The sequence below is a fragment of the Columba livia genome, chromosome 5 (genome assembly GCF_036013475.1).
Source record: "Columba livia isolate bColLiv1 breed racing homer chromosome 5, bColLiv1.pat.W.v2, whole genome shotgun sequence".
Lineage (NCBI taxonomy): Eukaryota > Metazoa > Chordata > Aves > Columbiformes > Columbidae > Columba > Columba livia.
In genome coordinates, this window is record NC_088606.1 from 66,970,161 (window position 1) to 66,990,974 (window position 20,814).

General features: G+C 41.1%; 1 protein-coding gene across 3 annotated transcripts; it reads right to left on the reverse strand.

Moving 5' to 3' along the window:
* Positions 1–2,743: 2,743 nt before the first annotated feature.
* On the reverse strand, positions 2,744–17,439 carry LOC102098790 (acyl-CoA (8-3)-desaturase). 3 transcript variants are annotated; one of them, XR_010473179.1, is made up of 13 exons: positions 16,285–17,439; positions 13,049–13,159; positions 12,405–12,602; positions 11,299–11,400; positions 10,555–10,683; positions 8,618–8,675; positions 8,158–8,234; positions 7,597–7,694; positions 7,145–7,241; positions 6,026–6,105; positions 5,729–5,854; positions 5,286–5,387; positions 2,744–4,924 (listed from the first exon to the last, which is right to left on the reverse strand). XR_010473179.1 is itself a non-coding variant. In XM_005511041.3 (12 exons), exons 1-12 carry the CDS (start codon positions 16,501–16,503, stop codon positions 5,336–5,338), a joined length of 1,347 nt encoding a protein of 448 aa, XP_005511098.2. In that variant the 5' UTR covers positions 16,504–17,432; the 3' UTR covers positions 2,744–5,335. The 3 variants fall into 3 exon arrangements, 1 of the variants encoding a protein (XP_005511098.2); XR_010473178.1 differs by having other exon boundaries at positions 2,744–4,986; XM_005511041.3 differs by having other exon boundaries at positions 2,744–5,387; positions 16,285–17,432.
* Positions 17,440–20,814: the final 3,375 nt, after the last annotated feature.

Consider the following 20,814-nt stretch of genomic DNA (forward strand, 5'->3'; position numbering starts at 1 on the left):
TGAATCTAAGGTGCAGAAAGCATCTAAAACGGGGATTGAATTCCTGCCCCAGAAGTATTCCGAGAACCAGACAAGAAATGCCATAAATGAGAGACCAGTTTTGCCAGTCTTGAGCTCTTTGTTGCACTGTGGGAGGGGAACGTGTCCCCATCCTGTCCATATGTGGGTGAGAGATGGGAATTATGGCTTTGAATTGCTTTTGCTAGGGAGAAAATTGAAGCTCAGCAACTACGCTGCCAAAACAACCATATTGGTGCAGTGACATGATCACTGTATTATGAAAAAGTGGAGGATCAACCTCTTCCAGCTCTATTTTATAATCAAAAGAAAACAAACATCAAGGTTCTCTGAAAAGCACGGTCCTGTCCATATATCAGTCGTGTTCCTGTGGGATCAGGCCCCTTGGGGGACATGGCAGGCAGGAAAACCCAATACACCCCACCCTTAGGTGGGTGATAAGATGAAATTGCTCAGGCTGAGGCGGTTCTGTACATGCACGGCAGCACAGCTCAGCATTTAAACAGCTTTAGAATAATAGCAGAACACACCTACGGAGCCAGCTATAGGCAACACCTGAAGAAATGGCATTTTAGGTGGTAAGATGAAATATAGTCACCTGTGTCATCGGTCTTCATTGTAGATATCATCTCTATTTCTGGTTGACTGTGTTAATGGATATGCATTATATGTATGCATTGTAATTGCCTTCATGTTGGTCGACAACAAGTTGACCATCAATCAATTATTGAAGAGTTTATGCAGTAACACTGAAGAACTCCAGCAAGTTTTTTGCAGGGGTGGGTGTTAAGTGGAATCAGTGAAAGAGTCTTTCATGGGAATAACTTTATTCTTTGGTGGAAGGAGAGAGGGCAGGTGCTAAACTGAGGTCCTGCCACAGAATGAGGCATCAGTAGAAAATTGAGTTGCTCTTTCCATTTCTAAATTCTTTCAGTCAGCTTCCACCCACACCATCTTATCCAATTGCCTCCCTAAACACAGAAGCTGAGTGAAGAACAAAAGCAAAGATACAAATTTTGGAGAGGGAAATGTAACCTTACATGCCTCCCTTCACCATGAAATAAGCTTTGTTCAGCCAAGCTTATCCATAACCCCGAAGCTTCAGAATCCTTTTTGATTTGTGGAAGAATATTTGCTGCAGCAGCACTGACATTACTTATACATAGAAACAGCCACCAAGTCAGCATCACTCCAATCTTTCAGCAAACCTACAGGGTAAAAAGCCTGGAGTCCACGTAATCGTGAGGAGAGAGGAAATATTGACTAGTTGAAGGTGGGAAAGAGGTTGATGGAAATGCCTTTGCAAAAGAGTTAAAGGGGCAATGATTAAAATTAGCCAAGGGGTGAGTGAGAGAAAAGCTGAGAGGTGGGAGGAAAATACTGGAGTTGTGTAATATTAGAACAAAGAAGTGGAAGAAGAAATAACCGACTTATGGCGTTCTTCCTCCTTTTACTGTAAATATTGCCTATATTTCTTATTAAAAAAACCTAAACATCATCAGGTATGTAAAGTGTTTGATGATGGAGTGTCCATTACCAGTTTGAGATAGAAACTTGTGAGAAGTGACCCCGATCAGCCAATTAGAAAGAAGAGATTAAGGAAACAGTGGCTTGAAGAAGTGATTTGGTGTTTGGGATAGAAAGAGAATGAATAAAAGTGACTTAGTTCCCTCTGCACATCAATTTTAAGAATCCTCTGGAATATTGCATTTCACTCTGGTCGTGTAAAACCAGACAGATTTCCAGACATAAGATGTAGACTTGCACATTCTCAAATTTACTCCTATCTGTAAGATTATTGAAATGGAGGATCCAGGAGGGTGGTTTTGCTTTGATTTTCTTTCTTCAAGACTGTATTTTAGTAGGCTTTTAATTGTATTTCTTTCTCAAAAGTCTCTTGAGCATTCAGAAAGGTAATGCCTTTGAAACCAACATTTTTGTCTGATAGGCTGACTAACTATGAATTTAAAGTTACATTAAATCGCTGCTGTGAGGCAATGGAACCTTAAGGATGCAGATACAGTTGGGTGTACGAGCTGGACAAGATCAAGGGGTTTAGTTTCCATTATTTCAATTAGAATGAAACATTGAGTGACTGTGAGAAGCTGGGCGTAGGATTACTGCAGAATAAAAAGCATTCTGCATTACTACGTGTGACACGCTATTAATGTATTTACATGAGCAGAATTCTATTCCAAATGACTGTCAGTGACTTTGCCACATTTATTTTGCTCTTTTTGTAAAACCACTACTAACAGAATCTCAGTATAAAGTCCTGAAACAAGCAGGATTCTGCAAAGTATTTCCTTGTTTCTTCCAAGCATTCCAGATTGCCTATATTATATTTCAGGGAACATTAGGTTTTGAAAAACATGATGAATAAGTTTGCAGTCTCCAGGTGACTGTGTAAGTACAAAGCCTGGATTTCAATGTTCTTAGTCTCTGCCATGTATGTTTCTGTTGAACAAGCTTTCACTGGGCACGTTTTCTTCTCCTCCTATACCAGTGTTATAGTTGGGGCAATTTCCAATTATTATTCATTAAGATCGGGTTTTTAGAGACCTCGGTATTAGTGCAAATGCAAAATGAAGTGGTTTGCCAACTTCTCATCGGGTGTTACCCTGAACCCTTGAAGTTCAAACAGTGTTAGAAGCAGATTAATTGATAATAACCTTTATGAAATAGATAAAGAAATGAATATTAGCACAGAGGAGTATTGAACCAATTAGAGAGTTAGAAACCTTTTAATTAAAACGAAGTTGCAAGAAGACAGACTCAATAAATTACTACATTCAAATGAGTAGAATGCAACAAGTAATCAGTTTGATTTATGCGACTGACACCCGAAAGGACCATTTGTGTCATTCTTGTATATAGAGGGTTTCAGTGGGGCTCAGGATATAATCAGCACAGGTTTCAAGTCTCACCAGTAAAAAAACAGGAATCCTTAATTGTATTATTACCTTCACTGAGATATGTCTCATATTACCAAATAGAGCATATAGAGAAATCCCTGCATTCACCTTAAGACACTTAAATGCTTATAATGTTATGACTGTTGCACATCATTGTGGATATCACCATTCTAATCAACCTTGGATTTGGGAGCACAGAATCATTTCAGGTACTAGTTGGAAGGGATTTTCAAATTACATTCAAAGCGGTTTTTAATAACTACTTGTTTAATCAGCATCCGTTTCAATGACATCTGTCAGTTATTATTAGGAAAGAGCTAGGACGGTGTTATTAGTACCTGCACTTACACATAAAATACAAATAAATAGATTAAAGGGGGATGTTCTTAAAAAAAAAAAAGGCAAAAGTAAAAAGTTCAAACTCCTTCTGCCTTGTGCATTAGGCTTGATAGAATTTGTTATCTAGAAGAGTGTTGTTGTCTGTAGCTTATAAAACGTGGAAGTTGCTCATCAGTGGGTTGCGGATGGGTCATGTTGTTCATGGGCCATGTTGTTCAAGGTGGTATCTCACTTCAAAACCTTTCACATTTTCCTCCTTTGGGTGGTTTGTCCTGAAAGCTGGGGCAGAGTGTTCTGGATGTGAATGGTGGAGGAGAAGAACCACTTTTCTTCCACGTGGTCTTTGCTTTCATAGGCAAATTATATACTTATTTGCCATTAATGCTGCCTTCATGGTTTTAGGTCAGTTAGCTGAATATAGTAGAAGTTTTGCCAGTATGGCTCAGCTGTCTCATAATGGACCATATTAACTATAAATGATTTTAGAAAATGTTGTCATTGAATCATCATTCCTTTGCAAAATCAGTAAGATTAATCAGAGGTCATACACTCTAATACAGGTATTGACTTTCAATCTAAAAATCATGACAAGAAGCTTCATTGATAGTTATTGATATTATTTCTTGGTTTTCCTGTGTTCCGGTTTTTCCAAATAACCATCTTATCACCACTCAGCTTTTTTTCCTCTTCTTTTTTTTCCTGCTGTTAATTGATACCCACACATCTCCTTGTTCTTTCACACATTCTCTATTCCTTCTGTCTGCTATTCCATGTTCATGTCTCCTCATTTACAGTTTACCTTTTCCATACAGTTTAAAGCACTTTCTTTGAAAATATCCTACTATAGGCCTACTCCTAGCTTCTTCATTTTGTTGGCTCTCTCAAAACCCTATAGAGTTCTTGGAGAGCTCCTGTGCCTTCTAGACATGTGGTCATTAGACTTTCCACTGGCAAAAACTGTCCTTGACCACAAGCAGAGGGGGATTAGGTCCTTCTTGGGGTCAAACAGTTAAATTCCAGGTACAAAACTGGTTAGACGGAGTTCCAGGAAAGGAGCTGGTTCTTGGGGATGCTGGAAGAGAAAGCTTGCAAGGGTTGAAGTGGTCCACATGGGATGATAGAATTAGGTATGATTTATTTCATTTTCCAGATATAGGAACAGAGCCATTAATGTAATTAGTTACTTAACAACCAATAGGTATTCACAGGTCCCTGGAATCACGAGGAAGTAAGCATTTAGACAAAAATTAATGTATAAAAAATCCAATAAAACAAGAGCACCCTAAAGATCCTTCCTCAGTGCCTTGGCTTCTCGGTCTTATGCATAGCTGGTCTACATTAGAAAGTGACTCAGCCCAGACACCACTCAATTAAAATATGTACATATATTTATGCATATAAATAATACATGCTATACAGACTCTCTGGACTGTATTCAAACCAGCTATTACAGGTGCAACACGTAGCATCTAGTTACCTGCCTCCCTATGCGATCCACGAACAGTGCACATACTTGTACAATAGCGTTGGGGACACACTCCAGGCCATCTTGTTCTTCACATACTTATGTTTTCTATTCTGGAATATTCCTTAAAGATCCTCCCTGTCCTAATGTATCCTGAATTGCTTTGTCCTATCCCATTTTCATTGATCTGCTGAGCCAAAAACAGTAAGGAGGAGATCTTATTGGAGCCTTTCAGTACTTGAAAGATGGCTACAAGAAAGATGGAGAGAGACTTTTTACCAGGGCTTGTAGTGACAGAACAAGGGGCAACATTTTTAAACTGAATGAGGGTAGATTTAAATTAGATATAAGGAAGAAATTCTTTACTATGAAGGTGCTGAGATGCTTGAACGGGTTCCCCAGAGGAGTTGTAAATGCTTCGTCTGCGGAAGTGTTCAAGGACCGGGTTGGATGGGACTTTGAGCAATGTGATCTGGTTGAAGATGTCCCTGCTCATGGCAAGGGGTTGAACTAGATGACCTTTAAGGTCCCTTCCAGCCCACACCAACCTATGATTCAGTCGTCTGGTGAAGAGGTTCCCTTGGAGAGTTGCCAGTGCCTACCCATGCAGATATGCTTCAAGCCAGTGCTCCCCAGAATCCTTCAGTGAACTGCAAGAACAGAAAGTTAAAACCATCACTTATGGGGAGACAGTGTTCACCTTCATGGCAAGTAAACTCTAGTTTAGATGCAAAAAGAAGTAAATGGAAAAAATTGATTAAGAACTGCATGGGCATCTCATAGCAAAGTCTGACTACAGAGAATGAGTTGAGATGATTTAAGGAAGAAAAACAAATCTTTGAAACGGAAATTTTTTAAAATTTCCAAGTAACTTTAGAAAAATGTAAATGAAGTCCATGTATGATCTCTCCATGGATGTTGATTTGAAATGGCTGCTTATGTCCCCCACATGTTATTACAGTGCAAAACTATATTGTTAATTGATACTTACTGCAAAATATCTACAAAGGCTGTCAGTAAAGTTTTGCTTTTATACTCAATGCCATGCTTATCACAAAGGGATTTCACTAGAGGAGCTGCTTTCCAGTAGTTGTGTCGGGGCATCGTGGGGAAAAGGCTGCAAATTGAATGAGAGACTTATTGTTAGGCTTTGCTAGCACCAAAATATTTCCCTGCCCTCCCTGAGAACAAAGGGGCTCCTGAGATGGTTTCATGTGAAACCACATGGTCTTTCTCACTTTTAAGTGCCCCATGTTATTCCCACTCTTTTCCCCATAATCATACTCACTGGTGCTCAATTTGAAAGTTCAGGTGCCCGGTGAACCAGTCATTGAACAAAGATTGGTTCACGTTGCATGTTGCGTGGAGCTGAGAGGGCAAAAAAATAGAAGACCTAAGAAACACATGATTTAGCATCTATCTTTCTGGAAGTCTGATAATTAAACTCCAGCAATTATTACCCACACTTGTACAGCATAGAAGACAGTTTAGTGTCAGGAATTATAGCCATCATTGCCTTGAATAATTAAACAAGGTCTAGATTGAAATGGGTTGTTGGGATATAAGTTAATTAAGCAAGAAAGAACAATTTCTTCTCTGGTGTGCACATATCCACAACTGGGATTCTTTGAAGAGATTTTCCTCACATCTTTAGCTTGAATTGAAAGAGAAGATGCCCAATAAATAAACAAAAAAACATTCTTCTGGTATTCTCCAACCAGTGGAGTCAGATGCAAAACGTGGTGACAAACATTTGGGTCCACGGGCTTCATCTCACCTAATTTAGGCACCTTTTGTTTGAAATCTGCATCTGCGCTCATCACTTCAGTGTCAATAGAGAAAAATGGACATTTTCCTGGTGCCGTTCATCTGAACTGATTTAGATGCCTTTTTTAGAGTGAGATGAATCGTGGTCTAGAAATGGCTTTTTCTCTGCCATGAATGTAGCAGGTGTTCAGATGCAGACATCCAGCTCTTGTATAGATGGGAGTCAAATTGTATTTATAGACTCATTTTTATCAGACCTAGCTTTTGCCAGTTTTCTCTTATCTGCAGTAAACCTATAACATATAGGGTAAAAAAATAAAGGTATCAGTCCCACTTTGCTTCTCTTTAGTTGGCATAAAAAGGAGATTGACTGTTAAGCCCTCAGTATTTTTTCACACCGTGAAGGGAAAAGTGGTGTCAAAAATGTGTCAAAACTCTTCAGTGAAAAAATGAGTTTTTTAAATCTAGATATCCAGTTTTCCAACTAAAGTTTGAAGTGTTTTGACTACTACTGAATTGCATGCCTATTTAATGAATGGCAAGGATAAACCTCATTAACATGGCATTAAAGCTAAGAGAAGAACGATGTCATCTTTACAGGACAGCAAACTCACTCTTGGAGAAGAAAGAAGGTTCTCACCTGTGTAGATACCCAGTCTTTGTTCTTATCATAATCAATGTGCATTGGAATGTGATTCATCTGTGTCACCCAAATAAACCAGTTACTCTCTAGGTACCTGGGCAGATAAACAGAAAATCACTTCTCATATCTCTAATCCCATCCAGATTTGCCATTAAAACACTTTACTGAGTCTCATCTTAAGCAAAAGAGCATTTTTACATAACTCAGGATGTTCTGTTCCATTCCTTTACCTCATAACTTTTGGAGTTTCTTTTGAGAACTACTAAATTTGTAGCTGTGAATGGCCCTGAACAACCACCACCACTCCCCAAAATTATGCTCTTCCTTTTGGTCTGACTGCTTATTTCTGATAAAACTAGCAAATATGACCAGTTTTAATTTATTCCTGTTAAAGCTGAATGTTGTTTACAAATATTAGCTCAGGGGACTCTGGGGGTGCTGCACGTTACCTGGCCAGCCAGTAGTACACCATGAAATTGTTAAATCCCATCAAAGGAACATACATCAGACAGACTCGGATGTTGAACAACACTGTCAAAAACAGCTCCTGTAAAAACAAAAATAAAATAAACCAAAATCAGCCTTTGTTAATGAACTTCCTCCGCTTCTCTTTACTTGAACTGCAGCATAGAAAATGTTCTTATTTATTGATCTCTTATTTATGAAGAGAAAGCTCCACACCATCATTCTGCCCCAAGTTGAGTGTTATCTCTGAAATATTCCCACAGTGCCCACTTTACCATCAGTAAATAAAGACCAGCAAACAGCCCTCCCACCTTCTATATCTAGCTCTGATAGTTTTCTATTAACTTTTATTAATATTCAGCTGCTAAGAGGCTAAAAAGCCTCTCCCAAAGAAATTCACCCTGGACCCATTGATTACATTCCTGCTGCAGCAAGCCTAGAATCAGTGTTTTCTGCCTTAAATTCCACAGTCACTTGAGGTGAAGGTAAATAAAGCCACAGCAAGGACATTTTTTGAGAGTCTAGCCAATAAAAGTAATGCTTACCAACCACTTTTTCCTCTTGATTGCAAAGTAGAATACAGAGAGCTGGAAGAAGGGTATCAGTGCAAGTGGGGCCAATACTGAAAATTGAAAACAAATATATTTATAACTTCATTGCATTGTAAACCTTACAGTGGAATAAAAACATTGACATCTTCCATTTACACTGACTTTTCATGTGTCCACATAATCTGTTGTTCTTTTCACCTATCTCTCCTTCATTTCTTTCCCATCCCTTTCCTGCTCGCACTTGATTCATCCCATCTAACCTAACATTACATAATCCTCACAGAGGCAACGAGGGGTAATTCCTGCTCATGTGAACCTTCTTTAACATGAAGGAACCTTCCTGAAGCTGTGACTTCAATGGGAGCATCTACAAAACCTTGATTTTGGGGAGGAGATGCAGTCACGGTTTTTAAGTGAAAATTCTACAGCGCTACAAGGAAACGGGGATACTCACAGAAGAAATATTTATGCTGGTAATTGTAAGGCATGAACTTCTTCTTCTTTTTTCCAAGCTGAAAAATGAGAAGTTGTTGTAATGAGACAGTTGGAGATCTGAGACACTTCATAAGATGTTTCTTATTCCTGCCTAATGAGCACATCAAGAACTACCTCTTAATGTCTCTAATTCTTGAAATGTTCAAGCAAGAACTCAAGAGAGTTCCAAACCAACAGAGAGAAGCAGAGATTTCATTTGAGCCCCTGTACCCACATAGCAACATTTTGCTGATGTCAGAACAGAGCCTTATTTTTCCAAGAGATCCCAAACTCACAGCAGGACACAAAAATGCTCACAAGTCATTAGAATTTTGTATGGGAAGTTTCCAGTGATGGTAATGGAAGTCCAGCCTAACCAATTCCACATATTCAACACAGAGCTCTGAGACTATCGGTGCTCAGGCAGGGACAGGTTATTAACATGAAAACTTATGACGAGAAACTTGATGGGTGATGAATGCAGGATGTGTTTGGTCTGAGTGCTACACCTGAATTCCTTTATCAGATGAGATATGATGCAAACATCCCAAATTTTTGCGTAATAGAGGAGACAGTGGCCAGAAATGACCTAAGCATTTGGATGCTATCCTAAAATGACTGCAAGATCCAAGTAGTAAATACACTATAAAGACATCTACCTTTTTTGTTCCTGAATATTTTGCCTTCAAGTGCACGAAACAACAAAGAGATGAAATATTCACAAAAAGAACAATACATTTAGTTCTTCACAGTGTATTTGTTCACTATTTGCACAGCAGAGTTCTTAGTATTATCTGCAAATTTTGTACTCATGATTCTCCAAAGGACAAAATAATAAGGAGGTAAAGCAAAGTATCTCCAGGTAAAGCAAAGTATCTCCCTTATTACTGAGAAAAACAAAACACCTTTAACATCTCAAAGATATCTCCGTTGGATCAAAACTGAAACAACAAAACAGATGAACTGGACTAAACGAAACCATTGAAATCCATTTTGCCAAGCCCCAGTGTCCCTGACTCTTTTCTGTTAAAATTAGGACATGAGAGCTCATTCCTACATTTTCATTTCTATCAAACCCAATATATCACAGCCAGCTTGCTCTAGATGCTCCTGTTAATATATAATATTTATAATCTTTCAGAAGACCACCGACAAAATCCTTCCCAGTTGCAGCTGTTTGCTATGAATAAGTATTTTGTATAAACAATCTTTGCAGGTGTCTTTCTGAGACAGCAGAGCTGGAATTTTCCACATGCCTCAGAGAGCTGTAGTTTCTTTGTTTATTACCAGTTAAAAGAGAGATGTTATTTTAAGGGGTTGGTTATCTAACAAAGAGGCCGTTTCGTCACCCCAAGAGTAAAATGCCAGGGAAACACAAAGCAAGAGAGGTCTTATTTATCCTAATGATAGCAGAAGTCATCAGGGAGGGTCTGTTCATGGTTTTTATTTTTATGAAAGCCACAACATTTGTCATTAAGAAGTAATGTGCTACGCTCGTGTTTCATGCATAGCAGCTATACTGGTCCTGAGGGATTTAGGTGCCAAACAGCTCCCGCAGCCAAAAGGCCCGAGAGGGAATGTCTGACTCACTGTCTATAGGATCACTAACAACATCTAGCACTCCTGCAAGTGGACTGACTCACTCTTTGGCCTGCCTTCAAGGTGCTTACCCTGCTCTTCTAACAACACAGAGCGCTTAAGCACAGGTTTTAAGACTTTGCTTCTCAAGAGCTGGCGCCTAAGCACTATAATAACCAACTGGTACATGAGACTCGCAGACCTTGTGTTAGAGAATAGAACACTTTGGGGATTATCATGAGTTCCATGCAGAATGGCATGGTCTGGGTTATTATTATACCTCACGATGTAGCTCTCTGTCAATAAAACCTTTGCTTCTCTGGATATCTCCATGCTCACCTCCACGGAGAGTGACTTTCCCAGGCTGAACAGGAGAGGGTGCATGTTGAGGTCGGGGTCTTTGCGGAAGCAGTTGGGTTTGGCGTGGTGCTGGTTGTGCAGGTGATTCCACCAGCTGGCTGGTGCTCCCTGCGGGAAAAGTTGAAGACCAGGCATTCAAACCAGAACAATAGCAACGATTACATCACTATTTATCCACCATGGTCGCACTTACACTTCCCTCACAGGTGATACTGCATGAAGATAGAGTCACTGAATAGTTTGGGTTGGAAGAGACCTTCGAAATTATCCAGTGCCACCCCTGCCATGAGCAGGGACATCTTCACCAGCTCAGGTTGCTCAGAGCCCCGTCCAGCCTGGCCTGGGATGTCTCCAGGGATGGTTCATCCACCACCTCTCTGGCCAACCTGGGCCAGGCTCTCGCCACCCTCATTGTCAACAATTTCTTCCTTGTGTCCAGCCTGAATCTCCCATCCTTTAGTATAAAACCATTACCCCTTGTCCTATTGCAACAAGCCCTGCTAAAAAGTCCATCCCCATCTTTCTTATCGGCCACTTTTAAGTATCGAAAGGCCGCAATAAGGTCTCCCTGGAGCCTTCTCTTCTCCAGGCTGAACAACCCCAACCCTCTCAGCCTGTCCTCATAGCAGAGGTGTTACCCTGATCATTTTTGTGTAGGGACACTCCCATTCATTGCATAGGCCAGATTAGCCTCGGAGAATATTCACACCATGAGTCAATCACCTTCAGAGCAGTTATCACAACGATCTGCAGAAATCGATTCCATCGAGGCTTCCTGAAGACAGAACAGTGCCCAAGATCATGTTGGAACCAGCCCATCTGGATCTGGAAGACAAAAGGATCACTGAGGAATCAGAATCACAGCAGCATTGCATGGATTTGCCTCAAAAGTCTCTGTAACTTCATGGTGCGAGTGCATCTTTTGGTTTGGGGAAGAAACACTATGTGCTCAACACTGAGAACCTCCTTTCAGTCCTCTAAAACCACTCAATGTCAGATATTGATGTTATTGTAGCAGCTGAAGGGAAAGCAGTAAAGCATCATCACAATTAATTTGACTGTTACTGCATTTGCTCCCACCGCAAATATGTAATTTCCAAGGAACCAGCTAGAAAGCATAAGAATTTCCAAATCCATAGCTTCGTTGCATTTCATATTCTCATGGAAATACAAGGATTCTCTTTGAGGGGTATATGGTTTGCAGATATTAGGCAAATAGAACAGATAATTTTAAAACTGGTTTCTTCGTGCTTGTTCCGTGGATGTCTGAGCAAACCCAAGGTTCCAGTGCTACTAAAAATTCTTGCTTTCTTCCTCCCCTCACCCTCCAATTTCTCCCACCTAAGGGCCACAAAATCCTGTTCCCTCCTTCCCTATATCAACCCTGACATGTATTTCGCCCTTCTGTGGTTCAGTTTACTAAACCAGCAGATAGTTATTCAGGGTTAGTGAGTGTAACTGGCTCATAAAGGACCTGAAACACATCGGAGCCACCAGACAGTGAACAAAAGGAACATGGAGCCAGAAGTGGAGTAGATAATGAAATATTCTGCCTTTTGCTGGGGTAAGCGATTAGATCAGCTCATCCCATCTTGTGAAACTGCCAGCTCCACAACACCTCACCAACCCCAGGGAGCAGCTTGTCAGCAAAACTAGATTTGCTGGAGCCAACAAAATCATGATGTGGAACGTGCTTGTTGCCTTCAGACAGATAACAGGATCTAAGAAGAGGCAGTAGAGCAATGACTGGGATATGAACATGTCATCAGTCCTCTCCATCTGGAAGAACCAAATGCATCTGCAGTGTCAAACAGCTGTCAGCAGTTTACCTGAGCGATGGTGAAGAACGCAATGCCAACCAGGAAAGGCACCAGGGATATCCCAAAGTACCAGACGACGAGCCAGGATGCAGCATCCAGTACCAGAAAGTGAAGGAAAATCAGGGAGAAAAAGACGTAATTTGGCATCAGAAGTCCCATCTTCTCAATGGTGCAGCGCAGCTCACGAAAATCCTCTAGAAGTGATTGCTGTGGGTAAAGTGAGTATTAATGGACTGTTTACTTTGAAAATGCAACATAGCAGACCCAGGAACTCCAGTGTTGCCACAGAACTCAGTGGAGATATTCTATCAGAGGGGTCTCTATGCAGAAATGAGCACGAGATAACAGATCTTGGTTATTTGCCACTGGAAAACAAGTTGCTGATAGGCTCTGCTAACTGAGACATCTCAGTGGGAAGAACTGAGCAGAATGTGGGGCTCTGGGGCTCATTCCTCACGGCCAGGTGTGGCTGTAGTGATTCTGGGACATTGCATGTTTCCATGCGTGACTGCTACCAGCTGCCTCCCCAGCACCCAGCCTATGGCACAATGTCAGGCACGCTGGATCCAAAATTATTTCTGCTATGTCTCTTATCCATCTCCTCCCATGCCAAACCCCAAGCCATTCCCACAGCTGGATTGTAGGACACTCACTTTTTTATTAGACTCAAAGCTGGGTTGATCTGGTGCCAACTCCCCGATCAGCAGAGATTTCAAGTATTTTTTCACCAGGGACTTATCATTGTGAAATGCTATGAAGGCATCCTGAGAAACACACAAAGGAATGGGGTAAGAAAGGGTATGTAACTAAACACCAGATGCTGAAGCTCTACTTTTTACAGGTCTTTGATATAATACATAACCCAGTTTCCTTTGTCCAGAGAGTTCTGGATTTTAGCCCCCTCGGTTGCTGCTGTAGTTCTTCGTCATCAGCTGGAGCTTGGCCCAAGGAAGCTGGAGAGGTTTCAAGAAACTAGATTTCATAAAAGTACCTGGGCGAGGCTGGTAACAAACATCAAAGTGTTTGACGAAAACTCTTTGCAGAGACAAACGTGCTCTTTCATCGGCTTGTTTCAGCGCAGTCCTTCCCTAGAAGGCTCCAGCCAGCAGCCCTGCCCTATGGATGGGACCCAGGAGCAGCAAAACACACCAATGAATGAGGTTTCTCTTTGCTATGCTTTGGAGAAAAGGATTACATTTTAAAATCCTGCATTTATTACACAAGGGCCATGGGAAATAAATGCCGAAGGTCCATACACAGAAGGGCTAACTGGGCATCGCTTACATCCCTGTACATTTTCAGTCTGATGGATGTTTTGGGGAACCAGGTAACATTAGTGACACAAACAAGTCTGTCCAAGAATCATTCAAAATTAAATATCAACTCTGGAGTAAAGGATGAAACCCCAGAAGAACCAAGACTCTCCTTTAGCTTATGTCCTCACTGAGTTTTCCAGAGGAAAGGTAAAGAGGCTGACTACACTCTTTTGTCTCTTAGAAAGAGCAGATATATCAAAAACCTCAATGTTGGAGCAGCGAAGTACTTGCTGATTTTGACTTTGAAAATCAAGGATCATGACATACAAAAAAATTCTGCACACATCAGGACTGGATTAAGTCCCTGGAAGAGGACAGAGGACTTGCCTTGTGCAGTCTGACATTCCCCTGGAGTCTCTCTTCAGACACAGTCTATCTCCGAGCACTTTGGTCTAGAGGAGCTCAGAGCTAAGGTGGCTTCTTGGACAGATGATCTTTCTACAGGTATCTAGTGGCCCTTTGTCACAGTGACAAATCAGTGTCTCTGTTCAGACACAGAGAACTGGGGAAACCTTTCCATGATGGTCCTGTGCCCCTCAGCCGACAGTTTTCTATACATTTTTGCGTAGCTCCCTCTTGCCAGGAGCTCTAAAGCTGACTCAAGTTGTAAATATCCATATTGCAGCTTAGAAACAGAAGCCAGAACCCTTTTGAACAGAATTTCCTATCCACAATATCACTACCACAGATTTTTATCACAGAAACACAAGCCTCCCAGTCCTGCAACCTGGCCTTTCTCCTCCCTGCTACCTGATTATACCTTACAAGAGATTAACTTTAATGACCACCATCTGCAACATACCTAACATCCAATATTTGACATCAGTGTAATGTTCTGCTATGCATATTGTCTATATTTACGATGTGATCCACACAGAAGCAGCATTTCTCATCATAAATATATAATTAAGCAGTCTAGAGTTAAAAAATTCTTACCACATTTATATAATTATGAGTTCTAGAGTAGTCAAGAGTACTTGGGGGGGGAAATGGTAAAGATTAGCAGAATAAAACTTGAGAGTAAGACAGAAGAATGTCATTATAATGCAACATAAACCCACAGTGTACCCACAATCTTGACTACCGCATGTGGTTCTGGTCCTTCTGTCTTCAAAGGGATGTGGTATAACTATACATAGCAAAAAAGAGAGTTCTGGCACAGGTTTCATGATAGAAGACTGCCTTGGGAAAGAGGTAACAGCTTAAAGAGTTTTAAAAGATCATAAGTAGCATTGAGAAAATGATGGGAAAATTATTCATTGTTTTCATAACACAAGAATGAAATTATGAGGAAGTAGGTTGAAAATGTACAGAAGTAATAATGAGGCTTAATGAGGAAAAACAGATTGTAATATTATTGTAATAATAATAAAGACAGCTAAGATCAAAGCTCATTCTTTCAGCTCATTCATACCAGACAAATTCACTGTGGTTAAAACTCCTCAGTGTCTATAAAGTGCAATAATCTAAACGCAATCTTGATCCAGAATTCCTTACACTGGTGGGTGTAGAAGCTGGGAGGACACAGCTTGGGGACAAATAATTCCATAAACTCTGTATTCCTTGACTCATTTCATAAAAGTCCAGTAGTGGAAACTGCAGGAGATTATGGGCAGGATTAATATCCCTTCTTCAATTATCTGTTTGCAACCTCACATCACATTATGTAGATACTACATAACGGACACACAACCCTCTCTTTACATCAAGGCTGTATCTACCAGTTAAAAAGCTAGAGAAGAAAACCAGCAAGACTCAGAAAGGTTGTCTTCCTTCATTTGAGAACACCGGGTATTTTTCTGCCTCAGTTTCCAGTGGGGTGAAAGGAACGAAACGTGAAAAACAACTCATCTGACCCATTTTGGGCCGTGTGTTGGGAAGCGCTACCCCATTTCACAAACTGAAACCTGAGAAATTAGGCAGGTTAAGCAACTTCTTTGAAGTCAAAAAGTCTTGTCGTGACAAGAATTAAATCGGCGTTTCCCACATCACTAGCTCATGCCCTAATCTTGTTCACGTTTCCAATGCTCGTATTTCTGACTATTCAGAAATCCAGTATCTGCTTTCAGCAAATAGCCTGTGAGACCTGCTTAGAATTTATTACTTTTGTCAACAAGCAACAAATTATTTTAGAGAAAATCTATAAATCAAAGAATTTTGCAGGAATCTCCGGAAAACCTATTTTCAAATAGTGATAGTTTGTAGAATTTTCCCTCCTCTTCTGCAGCCAAATGTCATATTGCTGCTTTCTCATTATTCCTGTATTTTATTTCTTCCTCCCTCCTTTCAAATTGCGTTTTTGCTCAAGACCTCTTCTCCTCCATTTGCCTGTGGATATTACTGCTTACAACAGGGTGTAACGAGCCCAGACAGAGCTTTACAATCTACATAACAGGTAACTCTGACCTTGACGGTAACCAGAAGATCAATTTTACGAACAGCACAGGCACATCCACTGCATTATCTCATCAAGCACGGTGCCAACTACCACCAGGACTCTCCACTGGAGTCCCACCATGTCATCCTGCCCTGACGACAGACCCACATCCCTCCACCGTCCTCCCACATCTTACCGTAGCATCTTGCCCAGCGTAGTGCTTGATAACTCGGCTGCCTCCAGGGTGTCGCTTGGCAAACTTGCTGACATCGTAAACCTTCCTGTCGATCACCAGCCATTGCTCCTGATCTTGGCCACGGCCGTTGTGGGTTCTGATCTCTTCCCAAGTGAAAAGCCGTGGAAAGGTGGAAACAGGTTGTGTCTCCTTTCCGGTGGAGCCAGTCTGTGGAGCCATTGGTTCCAGTAGGTGTGCAGTCAGCGCTGAGATTTGCTAGTCCAAGCTCGGCAGGTCTATGTCCAGACAGAGTGTGAACCATCTCAGCCTACCCGTTATACCATCCTACTCCAAGCCACGCCCTGTGCTTCTAGGGCTGGTTGGCTCCCCTTGCCCGAACACACCCTTCCATAGCTCCCTCCTCTTCCACGTTGACATCAGATGCTTCAACACACCCTTAAATAAAAGCCCTGGTCCTTCTTGGCTTTTCTGAGCTGCCTTTGGAAGGTCTGGTTACCTGTGAGAGCTGTTTCTTAACTTCAGTGAATACAAATATACATAAACAGAAAGAAAGACTTAGCAAGATCATCATTCGGTTAAATGAGATGGCAAAATAATGGAAAGGCCTAATAATTGAACACCTTAATAGGCCATTAGGAACTGTGTAAAGTAAGCTGTTAATTTGTGTCCACGGCCACTGAGTCAATATGGGGGTTATCCAGAAGAGAAACCCAAGGAAGGTTGTGGGCAGCTCTTCTGCAGCAAATATTCAGTGACTTTCTTAGAAAACAGTACCACTATCAGCATCCTGTGATCCTTTAATCAGTCATTAACCTCAGGAAATTGTGCATTTGCCATACAGTGGACCTCAGTCATGTCCTGCAGTGCCAAAATATAAAGCTGTAAAGCAGCTTGAGAATAGAGCCAAGAGCTGCTATTAAATACATTTGCTAACGTCTCTCATCAAGCTGTAATTCCTGCCTTCAAGTCATGGAGCCAACTCCTACTGTACCCCAGTGAAAACAGCAGAATGCTCCAGGGTCTGCGATCTCCCCATAAGGTTCATCCTCATGGTCCCATCACTACCCAAACTTCAGGTTGTCCTTGGTCCTTGAAATTTTCCACGTTGTCCCTGACATGCTAAATTCGTGTGTTTTCTTAACTAAAAGCATCGTTGATCAAAATATCACCAAATCAAAGAAAGGACAGCTTAAGAAAACATCTGTCTCCAGTTAACTGACCTTGGACGTTGACAGTACTTTGCATACAGTTGTTTGCAGAGTTTTCTCTGTGTGTGTGCTCCACTCACTCAAACACCTCTTTGTTCAAGTAATTCATTCATAACTCAACAACAGTAATTAAAAGATATGGGGGTTGAGAATAATAATAATTAATAATAATAGTAATAACAACAACAACAACAACGTTAACATCCATTTTGGCTGTAGATTAGGAGCTTCTAAAACTATGTTTAATATCACGGCTTACATAACTAACCTTGCTTAAATATTAGTCTTGCAGAGCTGAAGTCAAAATATCTGTGCCGTTTAGAGAGGATCTGCTACAAAATAAAGGGGTTAGAGCCCTCAGCTGTAATAAATAGCAAAGATAAAGCAATGCCATGTTTCCTATGAAGTCACATCAATTTTGCGGGTGACCCAGAAAAGAAAATAAGCTGGCATACATGAAATACTGTCCTACTTCACATTTAGGATTCTCTTAATTTTTTCTTTTAATTCAAATTTACTAGCCCTGGGTACTTTTGAGGATGCTACAAGCAGCAGGCAGGTATGTTATAGTCTGTCCTCATTAGGTTTTCATCCTAACCCTTTATAAGGCCATATTGAGCTAAGTCCCTAATCACATGTTTTCCACCTTACCCCAATTTGTTCTTTTTGTTTATAAGCACGAATATTGGCAACAACAGGGCCCAGTCCCTGCCTAAAACCTGACAAGTTCTAGGTCTCAACTACCTCTGGTGACATGGAGTTTCACAGATAATTCCACATATTGTGATTCAAAGAAAACTGATGGTTGTGACGAGCTCCCAGTTCTGAGAAGCACTGAACAAAATGAATTTGCAGACTGCAGGGAAGACAGAAAGATAAGAAAACTAAACTACGTTCTTGATTGAGGGTGAGGTGGAATACTGGCTGCATTCCCTGCCTCCCGAGCACATGGCATGCAGGAAACTTAGGGAAGAGCTGATCAAAGCAGAGATGATCTGATAGGCCTCCGCATCGCGAGAAAAATACCCTTTAATTTACATACAACAACTTTATTTTTAAAAGTTTGTCCTTAAGGGACTCTGGAATGGAGTTTACACAGTACTTGTGCTATAAGCGATGATAAAGATTCTCAGCTTACCATTATGTTTTCTTAGCACACTCTGCACAAGCCTCAGAATGCAAATACAGTCAAAACGTGGAGTTTTGGTGGTTTGTTTGGTTTGGTTTCTTTCTTCCTTGTGTTTCCCAGTGAGTTAACAGTAGCCTAAAAACCAGTTGGATACAGACAGCTGAAATCCCTGCCTTGCCCTCAGCCTTGCATGGAGTGGGCAGCCTTGCTGGCTGACAGAGAATTGTGAATTATGCAATTCTAATTAAATCGTGTAACAGCATCTGGCAAATTAATCAGTCAAGCCCAAAACAACCGTTTAAAAGCTCCTGACATGTGGCAACGGTGGCACCACCCTAGGTAAAAAGAGAAATGTGACTATTAGTATTCATTAAGAGGCAGTGATAAAAGAATGAGAGGAATAATTTTCACTGTGCTGTCACATTGCATTTCATAACCCTTTATCTTGCTCTAAATAAAAGTGAAGACTGTCGACAATAACGATGTGTTCGTGTTCTAGTGTGGAATATGTGTAGAGTCTTACATAAATCATGTTCAGTACTTAAGGTGGTTGTAATAAACTATGCAATAGTAGTTGCAAATTTCTGCATATGTGCGTTTTCTGTATATACACACAAAAAATTTCAAGTTACTCCAAAACTGGCTGAAAATACATGAAAACCTCCCACTGCCCTTTGTTTGGACTTGTCAATGTAGCAGCTACCTGGAGAGGAGTAGATAAAAATCTGAGTTTAGATTCCGGTCTACGAAGACCTGGAGAATACAGAACCAGGAACATATTGGAGTGAATAAAGAAATAAATGCAGGATGTCTCTGCCTATTGTGGGTGCCAGTATCCATCAAACCACTGTTATTAGTTAGGCAATTTGGGAACTCTAAGATACTTGCCTTCCATATGAACAGCATGCATAGTATTTTATGTCTGAATTTATCGAGCATCCGGTCCCATCCAAAGGGTCCTGTAATGCCAATTGATGTTACACTACATGAAAAAGCCTCAAGCAAGTCCTTTCCCAATCTGAAAGCAGAAGCTGTCTCTGTCTACATTATCCAGGTCACCCAACAAATCTCAGAATTACACAGAAAAGCCCAGGTAGGTAGTGAAAGCCACAGTCATGCTCACCCAGATAAAACATTGAGAAACCAGTCGCAGTTAATTTACACCATACTCGGTGTTCTGCAACAACTACCCACGCACCTGTCAAAATCCATGTCGTATGCCTCTGGGAGCTCGTACACGTGCGCTGAGCTATTGTTCTACATAGTTGGTTTTGTGACTAAGATTTTCCTTGCACAGGCACTTGACATAGTTTTCCAGTTTTCCAGAAAGCCAGTCTGTGACTACTGAACTGGTAGTTATTGCACCAACGATTTTTCTCTAGTATCACATCAATGTTTGCAGTGCACCCTTAATCCACTGGCACTGCACAGAGTGGTCCAGAAAATAAATTTTAACAAATCTACTACTAAGATACACTGAAGTATCTTGTCACTTAGAGAATCTCTTGTTCCAGAGAAGTTCTCTGAATAATTTTGTCATACAGGATGCCACCCATGGTTCTCCTGGCCATTTCAGGCTCTGAGCAACCTGATCTGGGTGAAGATGTCCCTGCTCATGGCAGGGGCATTGGACTGCATGATCTTTGAAGGTCCCTTCTAATCAAAACTATTCTATGATTCTACCATTCCACGATTTCTACAGAAACTAAACTTTGCATGGAGCGTGTCACACGTGCTGTGAGAATGCCTACCCAGTGAGGCTCCTGGGCAAGGCTGCATGAAGAACATCTAATTTATGAGCTGTATAGTCTCACCCAGAAGGAGAACTTAGATATAAGACAGATAACTATGGGTTGTACCCGTCTCCTGGGTTAGGTATCAACAGCACAGAGAGTTTGAGAAGCGTGAACTTAGAGATAGGCATCTACAATTCCAGTTGTGCTTATCTATGTAGACATACCTGAGTGTCTCTGCCCTGCCCTGGTTGGTCTGAAGCTGTGGTGGAACAGCACCTTACCTTAGTGGAGGGTTCATGGAGGATGTTCTGCCCTAAAGTGGCTCCAACATCTGGCAGGGACCTGACCTGCATCCATCTGCTTCCACTCCTTGTTCCTTCATGGACCCTCCTCCAAGACTCTTTCTTCTGTGACTATAACTCTTCCCAAACACAGCAAGGAAACTGAAATCATTAAA

Coding starts and splice junctions, on each gene's coding strand:
- LOC102098790 (XM_005511041.3), bottom strand. CDS start 16,503: ATGGCTCCACAGACTGGCTCCACCGGAAAGGAGACACAACCTGTTTCC. Junction 8,676..10,554: donor GAAAGTCACTCTCCGTGGAG/GTGAGCATGGAG, acceptor CTCATTTTTCAG/CTTGGAAAAAAGAAGAAGAA. Junction 7,242..7,596: donor GTGTACTACTGGCTGGCCAG/GTAACGTGCAGC, acceptor TTATCTGCCCAG/GTACCTAGAGAGTAACTGGT.